Source organism: Copadichromis virginalis, linkage group LG14 (assembly GCF_057382275.1).
Source record: "Copadichromis virginalis isolate Kocher_CV1m ecotype Utaka linkage group LG14, C_Virginalis_male_GT1.1, whole genome shotgun sequence".
In the NCBI taxonomy this organism is placed as follows: Eukaryota; Metazoa; Chordata; class Actinopteri; order Cichliformes; family Cichlidae; genus Copadichromis; species Copadichromis virginalis.
In genome coordinates, this window is record NC_140631.1 from 35,381,779 (window position 1) to 35,405,203 (window position 23,425).

Sequence of the window (23,425 nt, forward strand, 5' to 3'; positions counted from 1 at the left end):
CTCTTTGTTAATGACCAATGAAGGTTGCCACATCTGAATGTTCATGTGAAATTTTTAATTGTAGCTAACTATAGTCTGCTGTAAGATTTGTTTAATCAATGGTGAGTAACTGTTATCTTAATAAAACAACAACAACAAAAAACAACAAAAACACAAAAAATGAAACCTATTAGCTGAGGGCTATTAGATGAGCAGATCTGACATTGTGTATGGAGTGTGTGTGTGTGTGTTAATGGAGCATACATTCGATAAAAGCAGATTAGTATGAAAATGGGGCACTTGCTGTCTGTGTGTGTGATACCACCTGAGTCTTGAGGCTTTGGGTCTGTGTACGTGCCGGTCATCACATGTAAGATGACGTGGCTATTATATTAAATGGACCCTGAGTTAGATTTACACTGGCAGGCAATGTCCCCACATCACCATATTCAAAGTAATGGCTGCTCTAAGTGCATTTCAAAGAGGAAAAAAGATATTAGGTTGTCAGCAGTAGCGGAGCTTATTGCTTTTATTGCTTCCACTTGCATAATCTTGGCACATTGTACAATTCTTCTTGGGGTTTTGGATTAGAAATGGCACACTTTTGTACCTCATACTCTGTGGAAAGAAAGGTAATGTCAAAGTTATATATTTCAACCTGAACAATGTCTTAAGCATAAAATAAACCCATTTTTATTCTTAGCTCTGTCTATCATACATCTTGTTCTCTAAAAGGAACTGTCATGATTTTGCCTATGAATCATCGGCCCTCGGTTTGTACAAATACAAAGAGACATAGTCGCTGTGGGCTGACTCATCCCCATGACACTTTTTTTTTCAGAGAACCATTCATCTTTTAACCAGAGGAGCTGAAGCTGAACGACCTTATATCGCACAGACCATCGTGCCATCACCTGGGGAAAGATCAACAAGAGGCGCAGCTCCTCTGTCGGTTATTTTCTTTACTGATAATGAAGAGAGTAGATGTGAGTGGTTTGTTTGGAGCTGTCAACACCTCCCTGTGGTGTTCTTTACACCGCCTCAAATCACTCACAGACATATACAATTTCTTTGTTCTGATTCCACTTTTAAGGCTGCGATGTCTACTTCATCAGCAAACCTCGAACATTGTGCAAATATGTAAGTAGGGATTTGTCTGAATGGTTAATACAGAATAATACCTGACATTTCATCTTTAAGTAGAAATTAGATCATATGCTCTAATGGGGTGATATGGTACTATGAGGTCATTAAGATAAGATGGGGCCTGATTATTCAAGACCTTGTATGTGAGGAGGATCAGGATTTTAAAATTGATTCTGGACTTAACACGGAGCCAATATAGGAGAAATATGCTCTCTCTTTCTAGTCCCTGTCAGTACTCTTGCTGTAGCATTTTGGATCAGCTGATGGCTTTTCAGGGGGTTTTTAGGGCATCCTGGTAATAACGAATTACAGCAGCCTAAATGCATTTTTCTGTCTCAAATGGTAAAAGGTAAGGACCAGTAATTTAACAGAACACTCAAGTATATTTTAAACATCTATTTTCAATTTAGAATGACAAATTAAGCTATCATCTATATCTTTGGACTGTCAGAGGAAACCAGAGCAACCCCTGATGAAAGGTAAAACTCGATGTTGCATGCTGTAAGGGGAATCTGCCTCATTTGTAATTTGCAATTTCATGATACCAGTGACAGACATCATTTAAGGTAGTTTCCACCAGAAGGGGGAGCCAGAATATACTGCTCTTCAGACAGACAGTGTGTGAAAGCTATATGCAATTTCCAGCAATTTCCTGAGATTTAGATGGTTCTAAACTACATAAACAATGTTGTTTGAGTTAAGGGCTCCTGGTTTCCACCTTCGCCCTGTAAGAAATCTTTATCAGCTTCCCTTTTTACCTCATTTCCACAAATTATCAGCAATGCATTCACTTCCTGTTTGGCTCCCTATGCCTACTGACCTTTGCAGGAAAGCTGTGCAAAAATGGAGATTATTTAGGAGCAGGGTCTGCAGGACTAGTCTTTCCACAAAGCCTGCAGGGGCTCATTATCTTTCCTTCTGGCTTTCTTCCTAGGTAGACTGCTCTCTAATGCCATCTCTTTTTCTCCATGCACCTCCCCAAAGAGAAAGCTTTTGCCACCCCAAGCTGGCTGTGAGGTCAATCATCTGTACCCAAAAAATGTTCTCTCTGAAAGCTGCTATAATGGAGAGCCGAGGGAATTTGGTGACCAACAGTATTTGGGGGTGTTAGTCATTTTATCTTGTGTGAACATAAAAGCCTGAAATGGCTCGGGTAATTCAACCATTCACAATCATGTTTTGCTGCCATGACGAGCCAGACGGGTGGCAGTGCTACCCTCGTGCTCTTGTTGTCACAGCTGGGTGACAGTAACACAACAAACACAAATACGACTTTCCCTTTTACAAACCACCAAGCACTCCCACGACGCTTTAATGACAGTGATAACGAACCTTAATTTACTAATCACCTCATCTTCTAAAGCCTTTTGTAAACAGCCACCACTGTGTAATGAGCCATGTTCCATACAGAAGAGTCAATACTCTCCTTCTTTCTACAAATTAGGGTAGTTTCCTGCAATTTAGAGGCTGCAATTTTATAGACTTATGGACTTGATGTCTATTTAAGTGTCTAAAAAGTATTCAACATTTGGTCAACTGAGAGACTTTAGAGCACGGGTGTGAAATATGCCAGAAAATCTAATTCAGCCCACTTTATGGTGCTGCAAAATAGTATCATTTACTTTAACAAACTGCACTGATGTTCCTGGGGCTCAGGGGTTAATGTGGGATTTAGCAGGTGTGATAACCTTAAGATCAGACGGAGCCGTGCAATGTAAGGAAAATAATTATTTAGGAATAAGTCACATACCAGTTTGCTTTGTGAGCTCCAGTAGATTTTTGTGTACATGCTGTGATCAGCTGACCTGTGCTGCTACTCTGACATTTGTGGCTTTAACTAATTAAACAAAATAAAAAAATAGGCCAATATATCAACTATTTCCACCCCCTACACTACTATAAAACTCATATAAAAAGTAGAATTAAGAGGGTGAATCTAATCAGCATCATCTCCTTAAATATAAAGAGATGTCTCCTGCCACCCTTGATGTAACCTAATAATAGCACACTAGATGTAAGTAGTCAAACATAATGCAGTACTTTAAACTCAATCACAATATAGCAAACTAACCAGCCTGTACTAAACTGCACAGCATTTTCATGCAACCTCTGAATTTCTTGTTTTACAAGACATATTGCAAAAACAGTCTGCAACGCATCAGATTCAGTATCTTATTTAAAAATTCGAAGCTGACTCAGAACATTACACGCAAGACTCCTTTACTAAGCATTATTTATCTTTGAAAATAATTTCTCAACTTCCTCTCTTGCTGATTTTTGAGCTGTTTGAAAAGTTGCATTAGAAATTAGTTAAAAAAGGTGTAATGTCTAAACAACTACAGATGCTCCTCTTCTGGAGTTAGTTAGATGTTTCAATACTGTGATTGCAACTTGCACTATATCTGGACTATGAACGCATCAAGAGGAGGGGAAGGAAAAGGGATATGCTGAGGATTTGAGTGGTCAAAAAGTGATTGCTGATATTTGTATGTGCTCTTTATGATCTCTTAACATCCTTGTTTAGATTGGTAAATAGCGCATAGACAAAATGAGTTTACAAAGGGGTTATTTTTAAAATAAAGTGAAGTGCTATATAAAGATTTAAAATATCATGTCATGCTTGACCTTTGATTTTCAAGGCCAAAATATTGATCTGAAGGTCAAAGTGATAGTAATGCTATATAGAGCTATTTTATGCCATTGTTTGTTTTGACAATACGCAGGCATATAGGAAATTATATATGTGGATTCTAAATATCACATTATTTTATTGTGACTTTGTTATGTACATTACAGTAACCAGTTCTAATAACAATGAAATGAATGCTGCAAATGTACCATCTCTACATAAATAAGAACTAATAAAATTATTGTACTCAAAGTGATGTCATGCATATTGAAATAGAGTTTCAACAATGCAAATAACAAAAGCCAAACGTGTGAACGAAAACCCAATGAATGTAATACTGTTCCCTTAAAAAGTAGATACTGCCTAAAGAGTGAGCTGCCTCGGTGGAGGTTAGTGTGCTCGGAGTGCTTATTACTCTTTTTGTAAATATAAACAATACCATAACTAATTATGGAAAACTTCTATATATCCCTTGTGCATGATAGTGATGCAGGGACAAGATAAATGATGTTACAGGCTTGTGGGACGAGTTTTGTACAGGCTATAGTGTCACATTACACAGCTTATACGCAACGCATAAATATAAGAAACATTTTCATGTTTATTGTTTAACAATACATGGTTTTAAAAGTACAAATAAAATAATAACTTTAAATAAACTTTCATTTATTTTTCAATTGTTCCATTCTTCTTTATGTCTTTACAGTTAATTTAGAAAGCTCTGCACACCTGAATCAATGACAGATGCATAATTCTAACAATTCTACAACTCGTCAAACTGGATTTTGACTATTTGACAGCTGAACATAAAGATATATCTAAACTCTAAAACCATCTATCCATTACACTTCACAAAAACAGAATGAGTGACAATGGCCATGAGTTTCATATCATGTATCAAATTTTGCATGGCCAAAAAAAAGCGCGAAATTCCCATAAAGCATTTACAGTTCAGCAGTGTGAACCCTTTGAGTGACTGACCTGTCTTCATTCAGGCCACAGACAGGATAGTAGAGTTACTTCTATATATTTTATAAGACTCCAAATGAGCCAACAGACTAAAAATGAAGTTACTAGATGTGAGTATCTGTGACTTACATTATAGAAAAAAGAAATGGTAATTCTTCGCATTGTCAAGAAAACACAAGATATGCAAACACGTTGAACGAATTACAAATGTCCACATTTAAAGCTAGAAATGACCCCCAAACACCACCCTTTTAATTAAAGATATTAAAATTTGTTTTCAAGTTTGTCACATTGTTCTAATTAGTTGTCAAGTTAACTTTTAGAGACCCTGCAGGATATTTACACCAAATGAAGCAACCATTAAATAGCAATGTGAAAAAGTGCATGTGGTTTAATGAGACATTTGTCAGGATACTGTGGGAGAACCACCTACAGCAAGGAACTGAACTCTACCCAAACATGTTTCTTATGCACAGCAAAAATACATACCACCCACCTGATTACCAGCGCAGCTTAACCACATCAAAATAAAGAAAAACAACACCACATCCGTGACAACGTTGTCTTCAAAATAAAGGCTTTAAATGGGTAATTCTCGCCAATAAAATAGTGCATGTACTCCATTTTCAAGAACAACTATATTTATGATCTAAAAGAGTAAATAAATAAGTTTACTCATTTGGCAGATAATCTGCTGCTGTTGTGACGTAAAGGATTGAAACGTACAGTTTGGCTGCCTTGTCACAGCAACTCTTAGCTGCCATGTGGCAAAAGCAAACGATTGTCCCCCAAGATTAAAGCTGTCGCCTTCTGGAACTAAATGGTAAGTTCATTTCTTTGAATAAAACATCTATTAGTATGTCCATAGCAAAATTTATTTTGGGATATCTGCTTCATTTGTAATAGCAGCTGCCCAGGCCCGGCCCTAACCAATCTGGCGCCCTAGGCAAGATTTTAGGTGGCGCCCCCCTACATCGGCAGTGTAGTGTATGTACTCACAAGAAACCGAATAGCTTTGTCTTTGACCTTTTTTTTTTTACTTAAAGAAAGCAAATTCACAATCAGAATAATTAACAAGATAAAAAAATATATGAATAAATAAATGAATACAAAAAATAAAAAATGAATATATGAAATACAATAAATTTTACATACATAAACACAATAAAACGTGTCAACAAGTTGGATAAAAGAAATTAAAAATACAATATAAATAAGGTAACAGGAACACCGCTTGATGCTGCTGCAAAACTGGTGGGTTGTGCTGCTGAGGTGGAGGCAACAGGAAGGCCGCTTGATGCTGCTGCATCATGGCTGGGTTGTGCTGCTGATGCTGCATCACTGGTGGGTTGTGCTGCTGAAGTGGAGGCAGCAGCGGTAGATGTGGTAGATGGCCCAGGGGTGGGATTTAGAAACTTCAACAGTGCATCTGAAGAGAGGAGTATGTGACACCACTGAGTATTAAAGTCTAATAATAAAAACATATGATTCCAGGAATAAAATGAAATGATATAATATAAATGAAAAACCAAAGAGATATATGTATGATGTTAACTCTTATGCAAATTAGATTAGATTCAATTTATTGTCATCATTACAGTGAAATGCTGAATAGCAGAATGCAAAGTAACAGTATAATATCATATGAGAATGTTATGTTATGATTATCTTTGACCGAATCACAGCAGTGCTCATATTAAAAAACAGCATTCCCTCTCATGTGATATTGCTTAATTAACATTAATGATGTGCACTTTAACAACTAGGCTTACAACTATAATATATACAGGGGTGGAAAAGTGACCTGCAGGGTAAACGTTAGCTAACCAGAAGGCAATAACAATGTAAACAAAAAACACCTGCTTAAAAGATGAATACAAATGAGGAATGGTGGGAAAGGTGGGAGTACTGTAATTACCTAACGTTACATTATTATTTTCCATAACAATTTAGCCCCCTCCACAATATTAACTGACGTTAAAACAGTTAACTAGCTATTTATTGATTAGCAATTAGCGAATCATGTAACATTAGCTTAATGCTAAAAATTTAGGTTACTATCACATTCAGACAAATAATTTCATGTAGGCTAACGTTACCTACCTCTGTCTTTTTCTCGTTTCTCCTCCTCTTCTTTTCTCTTTTTTCTTCCCTGGCCACCTGACAGTTTTGGCCGTTTTGACATCTTGTGTTGATTTTTTGATGTGGTGACGTCCAAAAGGAACCATGATACGGGAAGGGAGGGGGCGCACCGTGCGGGGGGGGGGGGGCGTAATGTTGTAACAAATAATATTTCTATTAAATAAGCTTTACTTTGCATTTTAATTAACGTGGGATTATTTTTTGTATTTAGAAATAATAGTACCAACTTTTCTTTTTTTTTCAACATTTGTGGCACTGGCGTGGCGCCCCCTGATGGACGGCGCCCTTAGCATTTGCCTATACGGCCTATGCCACGGACCGACCCTGCAGCTGCCAAACCTGCAAGACAAAAGTAATTTTGAGTGACGGCAAAGTGCGTTTTATTTTGAAAGGCTTTGGGAAAAGTGGCATTTTCAATCCGACTGACTTGACGGCGTTGAAGGAGCCAAATGCGCGTGAAAGTTGCCCGCTCCTCCCACCTCCATGAGGCTGATTTGGCTCCAGATATAAACACAGAGTTTCTATCTACGAGCTACGCTTCTCCCCGCTCTCACCTTCCTCACAACCCAGCAGTTCGCTCCAAGAGGCCGAAAAGGAGAGAATTACGCAGGAGGGGACGGTCTTTTCCACATTCAACAGGATGGAGGTAGAAACTATATATATGACTCCGAGCGCAGTCGTTATGCAGCCCGTGCTCTGCAGCCAGATGTTTTTAACATTTAATCTGGTTGTGTGTAGAGACTGTGTGGTTGAAATTAAGGCATTGCATCATAGGAGAGTTTATTTGTGCTCAGTATTATTACTGGGATATTTGTGGGGGAACTGGGACTTGTTTGCGCAATGTTTTAACAAATGTTTGACCAATGGTTCATTATGAGCGTGTCCTATGTCTTTACTAAGATGATCATATAGTGTGGTTTGTGATAGCAATCAGCACGTGATAGCAGCGTGATGTGCTTTTAAACTCAGACTCACTTTTTGGATTTTTCTTTTTGTGTGTGTGTGTGTGTGTGTGTGTGTGTGTGTGTGTGTGTGTGTGTGTGTGTGTGTGTGTGTTTTTGAAGCATAGAGACTAAAGACACACCAATTTTAACCTATTTGGCTCTGTGTGTTTGAGCCTCCGGCTGATATGCTTCAATAACAGGTTTGTGGTCACAATTTAACAACACAACAGCAGTGTAGAGGAAGGAAACTGAACTCTTAGAACATCTTTCACCAGATGCTGTTTTGCCGCGATGGCAAATTTACAGTTCAAACTGCTATTTTATTAATTTTAAGTCTTCTGTAAGGACTTTTGGGGGTTCCTGCCACTTCTCAGAACCCAAACTTTCCTTTACTCACTTGTGCTGAAGCTAAAAGAAAGAACACGAGCTCTTCTTTATGGTATAGGAAGTCTGTTCAGTCTTCCCCTGCACTGTGTGCTCACAGGTTCCCGGCCTCCTCCCTGCAAAACAAGCTGTTCCCTCAGACATCATTATTAAGTTTTTTTAATCTCATGTGGAAAATAGCAGAAATACCCCTTTTCTCCAACCACAGAAGAAGACGGAGAACAAAACCGATCTCACATTCTTTAGAATTGCTTTCGACTTGTTCACCTTGCGAGTTTATTCGACTTTTTGTGTAGCAAATAGGGACCACCTTCAAATCTTGAAAGATAAGAGCGTTTAACAAACAAGTATTTATGATTTGAAATACTTCCAGTGAAATGAAACTGTTAAAATAAAAAATAATCAAAAACTGAACTTTCATCCTGAAGCAAAGCTTTGATGTGCATTTGATGCATTTTCTGTACCCTCTAAAAAAACCCAGTGTGACTTGATTTGGGAGCCTGTGAACAGCATATAGACCCGGATATTCTGCTATTACCTGTCAGCAGTTTCATGGATCTATTGATGACTGAGCTCATTTGGTCTTTCCGCAATTACCACAATTAGTGAAGTGAAATTTGTCATCAAAGTGTCTTTAGCTTAGTTTTGGATGTCACATGCTAATGGTGGCCAATGTGTGGTTCTAGCATAGTCAAAGAATGGGTCACGGTCACAAATGTTGATTTACGTCACCGCCTTCAAGCCAGCCTAAGGAGAAGATTAACACATGGAAGTTCTTAAACTTTGTGTTTCCCTTCTAGGAACTCTAACTGTGTGTTTGTGTGTATGTGCACAAACACCTGAAAATTAGTACTGTATATGCATGTGTGGTGGTTTTCCTCTCATGGAAAAACATCCCCACAGCTGGAGGACTGAGTATTTGAGATCGCATTGCCAACCATATGGCATGCACATTTATTATGTAATCCTAAGTAAAGAGACCAATAACACAGAAACTCAGTCTGTACCAGCCAGACATTTGCTAATGAGTTAGTTTTTCCACTTTTGCATTACAACAACATGTCTTTTTAAATGGTGCTCGCAGCGCTGCAGTCACTGGTACATGTAGTCCATTGTCAAAGGTTGTATACTACAACTACAGACGAAAAGAGTAAAAAAAGAAAGAAAATAAACATGTATATTCCCGATCACCATTAAACTTGGTGACTTTTTTACTTTCACATGCACCTGTGGCTTTATTTAAATTCAGTTTTATTTAACTCGAAATCACAACAACAGTCGCCTCAAGGTGGTTAATGCTGCAAGGTAAAAATGGTACAACGATGCAGAACAAACCCCAACAATTAGACGACTGCCTAAGAGCAAGCACTTGGTGACTGGGAGAAGGAAAAACTCCTTTTTAACAGGAAGAAACTTCTGGCATTATTTATCTAAGCTCATGCTAATTTGCAAACAAAGGTAACAAAGGTTGTTACTCCAAGAATGTGTTGGAAAAATACTTCAGTGGATAGGTAGGAATAAAACTGGGACATGTACTGCTGACATTTCAGCTCAAAAATGGTTGGCAAAAAATAAATGTACTCATGCCTGTGGTAATATACCCTCGGTTTTTATCTGAAAACGGTTTATCTCAAAGATATCACCGTGAAACTTTCCGAGTTAATTACTTTCTCATTTAAAAATGCAAATGAGGTACTATCTCACTAAACATACGCTACACTCATTTGCATAAATGTTAGACAATGTGTGGTAAAATAAACCCATATATGTGTGATTTGGACAGTGTTTTTTTTTTTTTTTTTTTTTTTAATTCCTGTTGATGGGCCTTGCCTTGTTTTCCTAACCAGTGCTAATGTGCCATGTTTCAGTACACCGAATGAATGGTCCACTCTGTAGCAAACATAAAACAGACACCTAACTGACCGTGAAACTCAGTGGAATGCAAAACACTAAGATCAAGGAAAGTGGAAGACACTGTGGCCTATCCTCTGAGTCACGGAGTCGTTATGGCTATATCTCCGTTTAAAGCACACACAGTGGGGTGTCTGTTCAATGTTTTGTGACTTTTACAGTTAATAAAATTCACTTATGTTTCCAAAACAGTTTTGAGCATTGTTGGGATGAGTTGGGTGACATTTGGACAAACAGCCAGCATCTTGTAGTTAACTTATGCTTTCTATAGGCTAATTACTTATTACTTATTTTAACTTTATTTTTGTTATACAAAAGCTTTGACTTCCAAAAGGATGTAATCGCAAAATAATTTCATGCAGAATCTTATTGCTCTTTGCAGTTTTTCTTGATTATTTCACAATGCATGCAGTTTCCCTGGGGATAACAGTAACAGGGTGAAAATAAACACTTTTTTGGGGGGCCTAACTTAACTGTTGTTGACATGAGAGTTGGACTATGCTCATTACAAAAAAGTAACTTGCACTCCTTAAAAATGCTTAGATTCTCTGATAATGTTTGCAGTGCATGTTCCCAGATGAAGATGCAGATGCACTGTATGAATGAGTGCAATGATTATTGTCTGGAGAGGGAGACGAAGATTATTGTCTGCAGACAATAATCATCCTCCTTAGTATGACAATAATCATACTAGGAGTCGGTGGCGGTTCATTCAGCAAGAAGTGAGCTGCAACAATAAAAGATGAGATGATCTAAAAAATGGAGTTGGAGGGGAAAAAATCAGAACTGGGTAAATTTATAATATTTTTCACGCCTGAGGGATGCACACAATGTGTTTGGTTGACAAATGGGCTTGATTCTGCAGCTGGCTGAAGCAGTTTAATTGTTCCCATCAGATGTGAAATTGCCCAAGTTTAATTCAAAGTAAGGCATTTTATGTCTCCTTGTGTTGCATATGTCTACTCTCTGCTTTGCTGCTTGAAGTTACTTCTCCACGTCGACCCTCATTATAGCACCTCGAGTCATAGGAGGCTATTTGCACCTTTACGACCGATCAAATGATTCATTAAGCCCCATAATCCTCTAAATGCTTTTGCTGCGTTTTACTGCAACACTTTTGTTCTTTTCCTAAACAATGTTGTTATTTGCAGCCCACACAGACCAAAAGGTTCTGCTATCAGGACGAGACTTCGTCAGAGCTAACAGTTCAAAGCAATGCGTGAAGCAGAGAGATACTGTGTGTGGGGTGGGAACTACAGAAGAGATAACGCAGAGGACACTGATATGTAGAAGCAAAACACGCATGTTGTTTGCCCTTAAAAATTACACCATGAACGCATGCATGTACACCATGAAGAAATCATTGTAATTTGAATGCTGGCAACACAACTTCTGGCCCAGCTTTGTTATTGCAGGCAAGTTCTTGAGATCTTCATCTTGACAGAGCTGACAGGGTACAAGTTATTGCAGTCAAAGCCATTTAAGTTTGTAAAGGCCGGGGGGGCTGTTTGTGCTGTCTTAGACATCTGCAGCTTCTCAAACATGCTGACTTTTCAGCGCAAAGTCTAAAAAATGTGAGGTACGTGCAGAAGGATTTTGAGAACAGTGAGCCAAACAGAGGAAGTGGAAACTACAAAAACACTATCATCATGAGTTTATACATTTCTTACAAATCTCCCTGCAGAACTGTTAACCTATGCTACCTGCACCTCTTCAACCACCCTCTTCTAAATGTGGCATTTAGCCATGCTCTTGATTTCCTTTTTTGGCAGAAAGTAGTGCAAATGCAATAAATGCTGCAAGATGCACATAGTTTGCAATTGCCCTTTTTCCCACATCAACTTTTGCATTTTTCTTAAGAAGGAAAATCTTGCAACCTCTTTAAGATGTTGAATATTTATGATTTCATCATTGTTGCTTTATTATTGAATGTACTGTGTGAAAGGTATTGAGATTTTTAGGTTGTTGTAGCTTGGAAGACACGTGCATCCTGTGGGTTTGGGCATGTACAGTCATGTGAAAAAGAGTTTTCATAGCACTTCATGCAGTCTTGTAAAAATCTATGTAGGCCCAACAATTCAATATCTTTTTTCTGCTGTGGCAAAAATTCAAAGAAATTGTTTTCTGTATGACTTTATCAGTCTCTCGCATCGCTGTGGAGGAATTTCGGCCCACTTTTCTTTACAATGTTCTTTGAGTTTTGTGGGCATTCGTTTATGCACAGCTCTTAACATCACACCAGCGTGTTTCTGTCAGGCTGATGTTTGGCCATTTCATTACAGATTTTCTGGGAAGTTTGAAATGATCGTCCTGTTGAATGACCCAGATTCGGTCAACCTTTAGCTGTGTGACATATAGCCTCACATGTGACTCAAGAATACTGCGGTGTACATAGGAGCTGCTGTACGAGTCAATGACAGCAAGATGTTATCTGGCTGCAAAACAAGACCAAATCATCAAAAGTCTTGTGGTTTGTTCAGTTAAACTTAGCAAACCTAAACTGTGCCACCATGTTCTTTTTAGAGACTTTCTACTGCCAGTAAAATTATGATTCAGTTTAAACGTTGTAGCAGGCTGATGCTGGGCTAACCTGTCCACATATACTGTTTGGAAACCTAATCAAATTTTTATAAATTCACTAAATAAGATTTGAAACTATCCTTAGTTAGTGTAGAACACAGGTGACATGTAGATACTACTCGGGTCTCTGTGGTTGTGGTAGTAGGGTAAAGTCAAACTGTAAGGTTTTCAGTTGAAACACAAATGACATCCTGCTGTACAGGGTGGTTGTTTGTTGCACAATCTCCGGTCTGAAAGCCTTAAGTTTGCTTGAAATGATCTAGAAACGCATGCAGTTCAACTCTCATTAGCAGAATATTGTGGTGCCAGGAATGGAGTTAAGAAAATGTTGGGAAGAGGAAGTGGTAGAGTAGTGGAAAAGTGGGAGGATAGATTGAATTCCCAACAGAAAGAAATCATGGGGAAAAAATAATGTTTTATTCACAAGCAGCATATATAATGTCACTGTCTACATCCAGTTTCATACTTATGTGCCACTTCAAATCCCTTTACTCCATCACTACACTATTCAGGCTATTGCCAAAATATGATCGCTATGCCTGAACAGATCCCAGATCCTCTGGCACACTGCAGGTACCATGTAATTAAAGTGACTTCACTGAATGATGTCATCCCGTGACTGTCTGTGTTCTTTAGTCCACAATGTCAACCATCTGATTCACTATGCTGATGGCTTGTCATTGTGCTGTTTGGATCAGAGTGAATGAGAATACCAGAGCCCTGTGAGACTCACTAAAGTTTTCCTGAATAAGTTCAAATGTTTGGGAGCTGTAATCTCTACCATGAGCTGTTCACATATTCTGGTAGCTTTTGTTTCTCAGATTCTTGTTAAACAGTGCATTCCCACATTAACAATTTCTTAATCAAATCGCAGTTAAAGTCACTTGGGATATTGATATTGTTGGTGCATTTATCACATTTGAGAAAAATGTGTTCTGGCCTTCTGGGTATTCTTGGGAAAAATAACTTTATCTGCAGCTTTCTGTTCTCGGGTCATTTGGATTTGTTTTCCTTTTCTCTGGATGCTTATTTAATATTTGTCTCCTCAGTCGACAGTGTTAGGCTGTGTCTGCAGTACCTCCCATTTCCCCGGAGGCTGCAGCAACAAGTGAATGAGTTTGTCCATTTACCTCATCCCTCTGATTCAGGACCTTTTATAACACTAGCACACGTAAGTGAAAACACACAACGGTGGTGCCAGTAATGGGCAGTGGAAAACTGACATATTCAGATGAGGTCTGGTCCAAAAACACATCATGTTTTCCTGGAAATGCAGCTAGCAAGAAAGTGCCTGTCTGTTCTCTCGCCACTTAACAAGTGTAGGCAGAAGGGAGCTGCTAACTGTGGTGGTTTTCCCCCTGGCAGAACACGCTGACTTGTGAAAAGTCTGCAGACTCAAACTGAAGCCATTAGGCTTGGTGAACCTATGGAACAAAGTCTTGCTGAACAGCTGTGTGCTGTATTTATCTTCATTTTCACCGATCCACACCCTGAGGCTCGCCAGTTAGACATTATTAGGATTGAGAGTTAAAAGATCCTGCGCCAGACAGCACCTTTATCAGCTCCTTTATGTACATGGCTTCTTGCTCTCAGACAATTGCACAAGCAGATATGTTTAAGATTTACGCAGACTAACATCATGTGCTTCTTCTCTCCTGCCTCTGGAAATGGGAATCACAGGAACGGACAATAACTGGTTTTGTGTGATCTGTGGTCTCTCTGTTCTCCTTCTGCTAGTCATACAGTAAACCTCGTGTCTCCATCCACAGCCTAAAAATTAAGGCACTGGTTAGCAATAACCTTTGTGTCTCTAAGCACAGCCCACAGAGAAAATGTGGAATTCGTAGATAATTTTCTTAGCAATTTCAAAATATCTTTTTAGCGCAGTATATTGATTTTAAAGAAATTGTAGCACCTTAATTTCTCAGTTAGTTATTTAAAGACACTGTTAAACCTCATAGGTAACCATAGAAACGTCTTCCTGATGGCAAACGGGAGTCTCCAGTTTTGGTCCCACTGTTAGTACAATTTTACTTTTTCTAATTTTCTCACTTTATCTATTGATTACTCTAGTAGATAATATCCACATTTTTCCTAAATCTCTTCAGGTGCATTCGTGTTCGACCCCAACCCTGTGACCACCCAGCAGAAGTGATATTTGACTGTTTGCCGTGCTCTTTGTATATCAGGGTGCCCCAACATCACACACTCAGATAAATGAGGATTTAAAGTATTTGATGTGACTGCATCAAATATTTCCGTTCTCACGGGCAGTGTTAACTTGGCAGCAAATTTTGATTTAGTTATAATCATAATTTAGTATCTAAATTCCTTTTTTTTTTTTTTTTTTTTTCCCCCATTTACTCTAGTTTTAGTTGACTAAATATCGTAACATTATTGTAGACTGGCTAAAACGAAGTGTTACAAAAGTTACAAAGCGTCTTATTTTCCTTAAATCAAAAGTGTAATGCGTCTACTCTTATTATCATCCCATGTGTTGACATTTTATCACGTATTCATGAGAAACAGGGAGCATGGGAGCTTGCCTCCTCCCGCTCCATTTGTCGGCGGCAGATCAAATTCATGTCTAACCTTACGGCACAAGGAGAGTACTTCTGGGTCACTTCCAAACTCGTCCCGCCTTTCTACACAAATTGATGAACTCTGATTGGATTTTGTCTGACCAGAACATTTTCATCTTGTTTTTATATGTCTACGCAAGTGTGAATACATTTTATCATAGTTTTTGTCCTTGTGCATTAGTTTTTATTTAGTTATCGTCAGGGGGAAAAAAGCTTGTTGATAAAAACTATGACTAAAAGAATTAATCAACGAAATTAACACGGCTCATCCATTAAGTACTGTCCCAGCATGACTAAAATGGTGACGTTACATCTCAGGTCAAAACTGGTCACCATATGACCACAAAGACTCAGTTTTATTGATATAGCGCACATTATATTATAAGGTAAATATCCTACAATAATAGAATTCAATGAATGGATTTTGTTTCCAAGTATTATACAGGTTCACTCTGACAAAACCAGACAAATTGAACCTTTTTTTTTTTTTTTTTTTTTTTTTTTTTTTTTTTTTTTTTTTTTTTTTTTTTAAACAAACTAAATCTTAGTGAATCCTCTTACATGGTGTTCTCCGGAAGTATTACAGCAGCCATGATGTTTATCTAAAATCTATTTAAATTGTTACATGGTAAATATGTTACACTGTCATAGATATCCTCTCCTTACAAAGCTGTGGTGTGAGCAGTACATTGTCTACTCAGTGGCTATAGTTCCTGATGTTCTCACTGTCCACTCGATCGATGACTCCCCCCCCCCCCCCCCCCCCTACTTGATACGGGGGGGGGGGGGGGGGGGGGGGGAACGAAACCTTCTTTGGATAGAAAGCCAAACAAAGACATCTAGACAATGTTTGAGAAGTATATTTCATCAGTGGCTTTCCTTCACACCTTTCAATTTCATATTGTTTTACAAACTCTACTAGATGTCAAAAAGACTGCAAAGCTGGTGGTTGTTCAGTGTGGAGATATTTGCTGGGGTGGGGGCTATAGTGCATATGTCTGCTTATATTATTGCGGTCAGTCATTTACTTAAAGACGATACACTTTACCTCTGATCCATTAAACGCCAGTCTTACTGAAAGCATCAAAATGCAGCTATTGAATGGTAAGAACACTTTTAATTTGTGCAAAAGCGAACCTAAATGAGCTATTTCCAGGAAGCTTTCTTGGATTTAAGCTAGGCCTGGTTTTGTGTGTGTCACACATGGGGCAATCGTGGCTCAAGAGTTGGCAGTTTGTCTTGTAATTGGAGGTTGCCGGTTCGAGCCCCGGCTCCGACAGTCTCGGTCATTGTGTCCTTGGGCAAGAAACTTCACCTGTTGCCTACTGGTGGTGGTCAGAGGGCCTGGTGGTGGTCAGAGGGCCCAGTGGCGTCAGTGTCTGGCAGGCTCGCCTCTGTCAGTGCGCCCCAGGGTGGCTGTGGCTACAATGTAGCTTGCTGTCACCAGTGTGTGAATGAGTGGATGACTGGATGTGTAAAGCGCTTTGGGGTCCTTAAGGACTAGTAAAGCGCTATACAAATACAGGCCATTTACCATTTTAGAAGGCATTTCCTTTTTTAGATATGTTCAATTGCCCTGTATGCTAGATTATGGTATGTTTCAGATGTGGTCTAGCATGTCCAGGGACACACTCTCTTAGGAGCCGGGGGGTTACAGAGTAGAGCTGTGATCCAGGAAGCCTACACAGCTCTGGTGCTTTTTCCCAGGCCTAGAGCCCCAGAAATAGTTTGCCCTGCTCATAGTGAAACATAGTTTCCCACTCTTCCACTGAGCTTGGGGTCCCACCAAAGTTAAGCATGTGTAGTAGTGATAACCCACCAGAAGCCTTTTTGTCATCTTGGTGACACAGTTGATGAAGCTATATGTGTTCATGAGCTGAGAGGAAAAAGATTTTTGTCACTGGCGTTGTTAAGATGCACTTCATTTTTCATAAGAGTGCTGACTTTGTATCTGTAAAATGTTGTGAAACTCAAAGCTGATGAGAAACCTAATAAAACCACTGTTTTTACGTCCACAGACAGTATGTCGCATGGTCTTGGGTGTTACCTCAATATATGCAAGACTGTAGTTTTAAAGTAACTGCTGATGTGTTGATAATACACGTCTTGGATATTTTTACATTATGCATGAACAGAATTACATTTATCATCTTATATAAATGCGTATTAAGTGTCATTAAATTCGGGAGTTTTTATGGCGCGTGACATTTATTTTCGTTCCACATGAAGAAGCTCATTAAAGATAAGGGCTTACATAAAAGAAGGATGAAAGAATAATAATGCACCTCCAATTAGTTCTTATGAAGCTGTGCAGATGTTAAATAACTAACACTCCTAGACCCTCTTGACATTTACATATATCAATTTTACTTTTACTTGCTTCTCCATATTTTAATAATTTGTAGTATTTTTTCCTGCACATAAGCAGTTTCAATTTTCCAACTGCAATCATGACTTTCTTCACCTAAAACATCAGCGCATAGATATACAAAACAAAGAGTTCCACTTCCTGTCCCCTGCACGTGTTTTGACTTTGTTCTCAAGGAGGCATTTGTTTTTGAAGGACAGGAAATAGTTAAACAATTAGAGGTTACAAAATAATGGCATGACGAGTGGGTGGTCACTTGTAATTATTATTTATCGTGAATGACAAAAGAGATTTCAGGAAAAGGGCTGGCTCTGGATTAGAATGCAGAGAAATGTTACGAGAGGCACTGCGAGGCTTGCTGGTGCCATTACGTATTTGGGTGGAGGGAGCAAGGTGGTGAGGTCATGCTGAGAACAAGGGGGGGGAAGGAAAATAAGGCGTGTGATTAAAATGTGGAATGTGTCTATCTATGAAGCCTGGGAGATCCATGTTTTCATGGGCCACAGTTCAAAATGTGCAAGGCGGGTGAACTGCGAGTGCACACCCAGGAAATGTGACTGGAATCGCAGATGTGAGGAGAGGCACGAGCTTTTTAGTGGTCAATAAAAGTATGATGGTAATGAGATGTAATATGAAAGCCACAAAGAGACAAGGAGGGGTCCCACAAGCAGTGAATATAATGCAAACCATTAAAAGGCTGCATCATGCACTGGAATTTGCACAGTCCTGGCATAACTTCGACTGCCAACTTATGCAAACAAATAGCTCAGCTAATGCACGGTTCCAATACTTGGTATAACATGCACCTAGACCCTGGGAAAAAAACTAGTACTGATGTTGTTTTTCTCAATTTAGATTTAGGTCTGACACAGTCAGCAAACTTATTACTTAAGCCACGGTAGAGTGGAGTTACTGGCCATCAAAGCAAAGTGCGGAGGAGGGATGTTTAGCAATCAGCTTGGGAATAGTGGGAGAGACTGAAAGTAAAGCAGCCAAGAAGTGATAACAGTTTGAAGCAGAGGACAGGTCCCTCCTGTCACAGGCTGCAGCGTGATGTGGAACAGCTGCAGAGACCGAGCGAAAGAGGGGGGGGGGGGCTCACTTCCTGTGCTTTCTAGATGAGATCCTCTAAGGACCTGACTAAACCGGCACGCTGATGGAGTCTTGTTAAGAAGAAGGAAGCGAAAAACTTCTTTTTTTTTAATTTTTTTTTTTTTTTTTTATTTAATCTTAGAACATGATTTGTGTTCTGCTGCCTTCTGCACATGCCATGTTTATTAAAATGGATGATGTTTTAGCTCTGTTTGTTCAGCAAGTTATACCCCTTTGTTACAACATTCAGCTTAGACAAGTAGGGGGGGGTGTAATTAAAAGTGCCTTTCAGTTCCACAGTTTGGTTTCCATGACAAAGTCTTGATGCACTATTATGTTTAAGGTTTTGATTTTTTCATGTTATAGTATATACACACTATATAGAAATATTGCTTAATATTATCATATTATTCACTGTTCTTGTGTCACGATTGTGGAATTGTCATTAACCTTTGAAGTCTGTGTGTGAAATACTAAAACTAATTATTTTTTTTTTTCAGTATATTTAAGTTTTCATACAGTATTTTTCACTTTTTCTCCTTTTTTCTTTCTTTCAGAAGAATTCTCCATCCAAGCCGTCGGTGGCTGAGCTGGCCGGAAAGTTCAAAGGTCATATTCTTCCAATACCCAACTCAAATGGCGAGGTAATGCATTTTATTTGTCCTGTATAACAAAACAAAAGTCTACAAACATGTATGTCCGTGCAGAACATTATTCAAATATATGTGCTTTCTTAAAGGAAGCAGTTAGTGAATCATTGCTCGTTCTCTTCCCTTAAATTTGTAGCCTCGAAGACGACCTCCGTGTTCCCTGAAGTTGCGAAATCAAACGGATGATAACGACGAGTCAGATGTGAGTCACCGCGTTCGTTCATTGACCCGCGTGTTACGTTTGGCTTCTTGAAAGTCCCCAGAAGACAGACTTGGATTTGTTTACTGTGCATGTTCATTGCAGCCTCACAGTTTCAACATAGTGGGTAGTGTAATGTTGATAAATGTGGTATTTTATTATTTGTGTTTTTGGTTTTCTTCTTCTGCCTCAATCATTGGGAAAGGCCTGTTGTTTTTCCTCCCAGTAAAATGACAACATGCCAAACAAACTACGCAAATCTATCATTGAGTTATGGGCCAATAAAAAGCACAACAGAAATGTTACATAAGCATAAAAAACAATAAAAATTTATATTTTGTTAGTAACAAAACTGAAATATGTTTAAATGTATATAACAATTCTTAGCATCTGGTAGGACATATGCCTTAATGGGCTACTTTATAAGAAAAAGCGCCTTAAAGCACAATCAACCAATGCTCTTAGTAAATATTAACTTTTGATAAATATTAGCTTTTAGCAAATATTAGTTGTGAATCCACTGTATGTTTGTCTTTCATTAACTGTGTTCTCTGGCAGAAATCTGCTGTTCCACCAAATCCCATTAAAGTCAAGCTGAAGAACTCTGCCGTCATTGAGAAACTGCAGGTTGGTGCAACACATGGTTCATTGGTGAAGGAGGGGGGGAAAAAGCTGCAAAGCTCACTAATGATGGGTTATTGCAGTGAGTATTCAGGAGTCTGTTTTTTAAAGCATTACTGCCACCCGCTGTTCTGTTTTCACTGGTGCCTGAGCCGCTCACATGCAGGGAGGTAAAAGGGGAGAGGCTTGTGCCTTATGCAGCAATCTGCACAGATTAATGAGCTAATTGGATCACAGACTACAGAGGTTCTGGCGAGGCTTTAACTTGCTACTTGAGTTCCTTTGGTTTGCAATTTCACACGGTGGGCAGCCATGGGACAAAAGGGCTGCCGATTCTCCCTCTTTCTTTTCTCTCCGGTGCAGGTAGGACATCAGTTGGCGGGGTTAATTTGTCGGCTATTTGTAGCACTTTGATTTTTCAAGGACAGACTTATAGCAGTGACATTTTAAAACCGGAATGTTGTAGTTGTACGCAGAGCAATATCAAGTAGGTAGGCCTGTAAAGTAATGAGTTAAATTCAGTTTTCAAAGAACGATGCTCACGTTGTGACTGGAAATATTATTTACACATGTTCAAAGAAATGCTAGAGTTTAGTTTCTGCTTCACCTAATCTCCTTATAAAGCAAGTTCTGTGTTTCAGTAAACTGTTATTCTGGTATGTTTATAAGTTATTGAAGTTTAAAATTCATGGAAGAATTTTAGTATCTTGGCTTCAGGATCTTCCCTCCTGCCCTTCAGGCCAACCTCGCTCTGTCACCCACTGCTCTGCTGCCTTCACCAAAGACTCCAGAGGTGAAACTGCCACAGGCACCGCTGTCCCCCACCATGCCCTGCAGCCGCCTGAGCCCTCTGACTCCCACCCTGCAACCCTCGCATCAATCCAGTGAAGAGGAGGAACCCATCAGCTTCGACAGCCCTCCTGAAGGGACCCCATTGCCAAGCATCAACAAGGTGCTGTGTGCTTCCTCCTTATAGTATAGTTAGGCTACTTTTATCTTATTACTTTGAACTTTCAGAAGGCCAAAATGCACCTTACATGACACCTTTAACTTTCTTTTATGTTTCGTGGTGAATTTTGTGTGACTTTTGTCACAAAATGACCAACATGAGTTGCTGTCACATTGAAGCCCCGTGTTTCTCACGCTAATTGCCGAATAAGCTGTGATACCACAGCCAGGTACATTTCCCCCCCATCCCTACTGACGTGCTTCTCAGTGGGGGTTCTGCAACGTCTGTTTAAACAGGCCGGCCTTGGATAAGCTCAAGCAAGATGCTCCTGTAGTTCATGTGTGCTCCTGCTGGGTGGATTGAGGATGTAATCCCCTTAGCCTAGTTAGAGTCCCTGGGTGTCATTTGTTTGGTGCTGTCACGCATATGCTGATTAAACCTAAACAGTTACTTGCATCATTTAAAGCTGAAAACCTGCACACTCTTACAGATGTAAAATTAATCCTTTTGCTTATTTTTTCCACACAGACCCGCGCACGACTGTCATTTAAAAGGCGACTGCCCACAAGACAGCACAGGAGATCAGCTGGAGAGGAGGCGGAAGGCTTCGGGAGTGGACTGTCCCCATGTGAACTGTGCAGCCCAAAAGAAAATGGGGTCAAGAACCAGGTTTTGGACAGCCCATCAGAGGAAGCTGAATGTAGTCTTAAAGAAGCTGAAAACAAGGAAGGGGACTGTGAAACTGCAAACGCTGAAATGACAAAAAGCGACCACGACAACAGGGAAGACATGGAGCATGAAGCAGAACAAGACCGAAGCTCTGATGCTTCGAAGGAGGAACAGCAGGCTTCAGAGCCTGCCGAGCAGAAAGAAGGTGACATTAGGGCAGAAGAAAGGCAGGGAGAGACACCTCAGGAGGCAGATGAAGGAGGGAAGTGAGAGGGTGTGAATGTTTACATGAAAAATACCAAATATATGAATAAGTTATTCAGTGCTTTTCTGAGAAACTGTTAGAGAAATACTCCTCCTTAAGAGTTATTTTATTCAGGTTTTATCTCTTTATATCAGCTCTTAAGTCCCTCTGTCGCCTACTACTGGCTGATAAGTTAAAAAACAAAACAAAACACTGGAGAGTCATGAGAAGCAGCTGCTTGTGCACATGGAAATGAGTATGGCAGTTAATGCTGTATTCCCTGAGCACAGGAAACATCCATCATGTCGTACCAAGTCTGTAAGACTCCTGTTTTATAATTTTCTTTTTTAATGCAAATGTTTCTTTGTCGAAATGTCAAGAGTGCACTTCCATATCAGGAGTACCTGACACATCCACAGAAGTGTTTAAAGCTACCACGTTGTGGGTTGGTAAGAGGCAAAAATGTATTAGATAGTTCATATATATGTAAGCAGATATATATAAATGCTTTGACGTCATACCAAAGTACTTTAAGCAAAGTATGTAATTTTAACTTAGTTGTTTTGTTATTAATGTATGTTGATCTATGCTTGTCTTTTTATTTTGTATACTTCAAAATATAGAAATCACAGTGCTACTGTGAAATCATGCACAGAAATGTTAAGAAAATAAACTGCTTCTTTCTTACATAACAAATACCTTTATGTTTTGTTTTTTCTTTTCCTTTTGTTGGATCGTCATGTATCAGTGAATATACCACATCCAAAGAAAACTGTTTTCCAAGGAATACAGGAGGGTCTTGAGGAGTTTTTAGCCAAAAAGTCAGAGTTTATATTAAGACACTGTCATTAATAAAGGGAAACTGTACTTTGACCAAATGCAGAATTGCCCCTATATAGCGCTCTTACAATTTCTATTTAGAATTCATGTCAGTAATGTTAATGTGTGTAAACTGTTGACTAATAGTGTCATTGCACCAATTAACATGAGACAAACTGCTTCTTGGCGATTAGCATTAGTCCGTGAAGTTAATGTAATTTTCTGCATTGGCTTTCTCTATTTTCAGCTTGAACAAAGCTCAGAATAAATGGAAAACAAAAGCCAGAGGATACTCCTTTAAGCATTAACAAATACCAAGAATGTCATCTGACATGTCTTTAAAAAAAAAAAGCTCCTTTATTGACACAAAAGGCGTGACTTATACTCACCGGACACTTTCACTTAGATTAGGTGCATCTTATTATCTTCTTATCTTATTATTTTAGCTTTGTGTCATGGTGTAACTCTGAATACTTTGGTTGTGAGGGGTGGAGTGGCCTTGATATGGCCTGCACCTCACTGGATATTTTTATCTTTGGACCAAAAGA

The 23,425-nt window shown here is 39.1% G+C and overlaps 1 protein-coding gene and 1 long non-coding RNA gene across 3 annotated transcripts; one reads left to right on the forward strand and one right to left on the reverse strand.

The window, feature by feature from the left end:
• Window positions 1-5,854: 5,854 nt before the first annotated feature.
• On the reverse strand, window positions 5,855-7,170 carry LOC146694453 (uncharacterized). Its single transcript, XR_014914889.1, has 2 exons — window positions 6,827-7,170; window positions 5,855-6,152 (listed from the first exon to the last, which is right to left on the reverse strand). It is a non-coding gene; the product is annotated as an uncharacterized LOC146694453 (long non-coding RNA).
• Window positions 7,171-7,271: 101 nt separating this feature from the next.
• On the forward strand, window positions 7,272-22,754 carry LOC146694454 (capZ-interacting protein). 2 transcript variants are annotated; one of them, XM_085430639.1, is made up of 6 exons: window positions 7,272-7,511; window positions 19,287-19,370; window positions 19,513-19,578; window positions 20,134-20,202; window positions 20,936-21,148; window positions 21,674-22,754. In XM_085430639.1, exons 1-6 carry the CDS (start codon window positions 7,506-7,508, stop codon window positions 22,082-22,084), a joined length of 849 nt encoding a protein of 282 aa, XP_085286765.1. In that variant the 5' UTR covers window positions 7,272-7,505; the 3' UTR covers window positions 22,085-22,754. The 2 variants fall into 2 exon arrangements, with proteins under 2 accessions (XP_085286765.1, XP_085286764.1); XM_085430638.1 differs by having other exon boundaries at window positions 7,275-7,511; window positions 19,284-19,370.
• Window positions 22,755-23,425: the final 671 nt, after the last annotated feature.

Excerpts from the sequence above, each read along its gene's own strand:
- LOC146694454 (XM_085430638.1), top strand. Across the intron at positions 19,371-19,512 it reads TACCCAACTCAAATGGCGAG|CCTCGAAGACGACCTCCGTG; the intron begins GTAATGCATTTT and ends TTAAATTTGTAG. Across the intron at positions 21,149-21,673 it reads CATTGCCAAGCATCAACAAG|ACCCGCGCACGACTGTCATT; the intron begins GTGCTGTGTGCT and ends TTTTCCACACAG.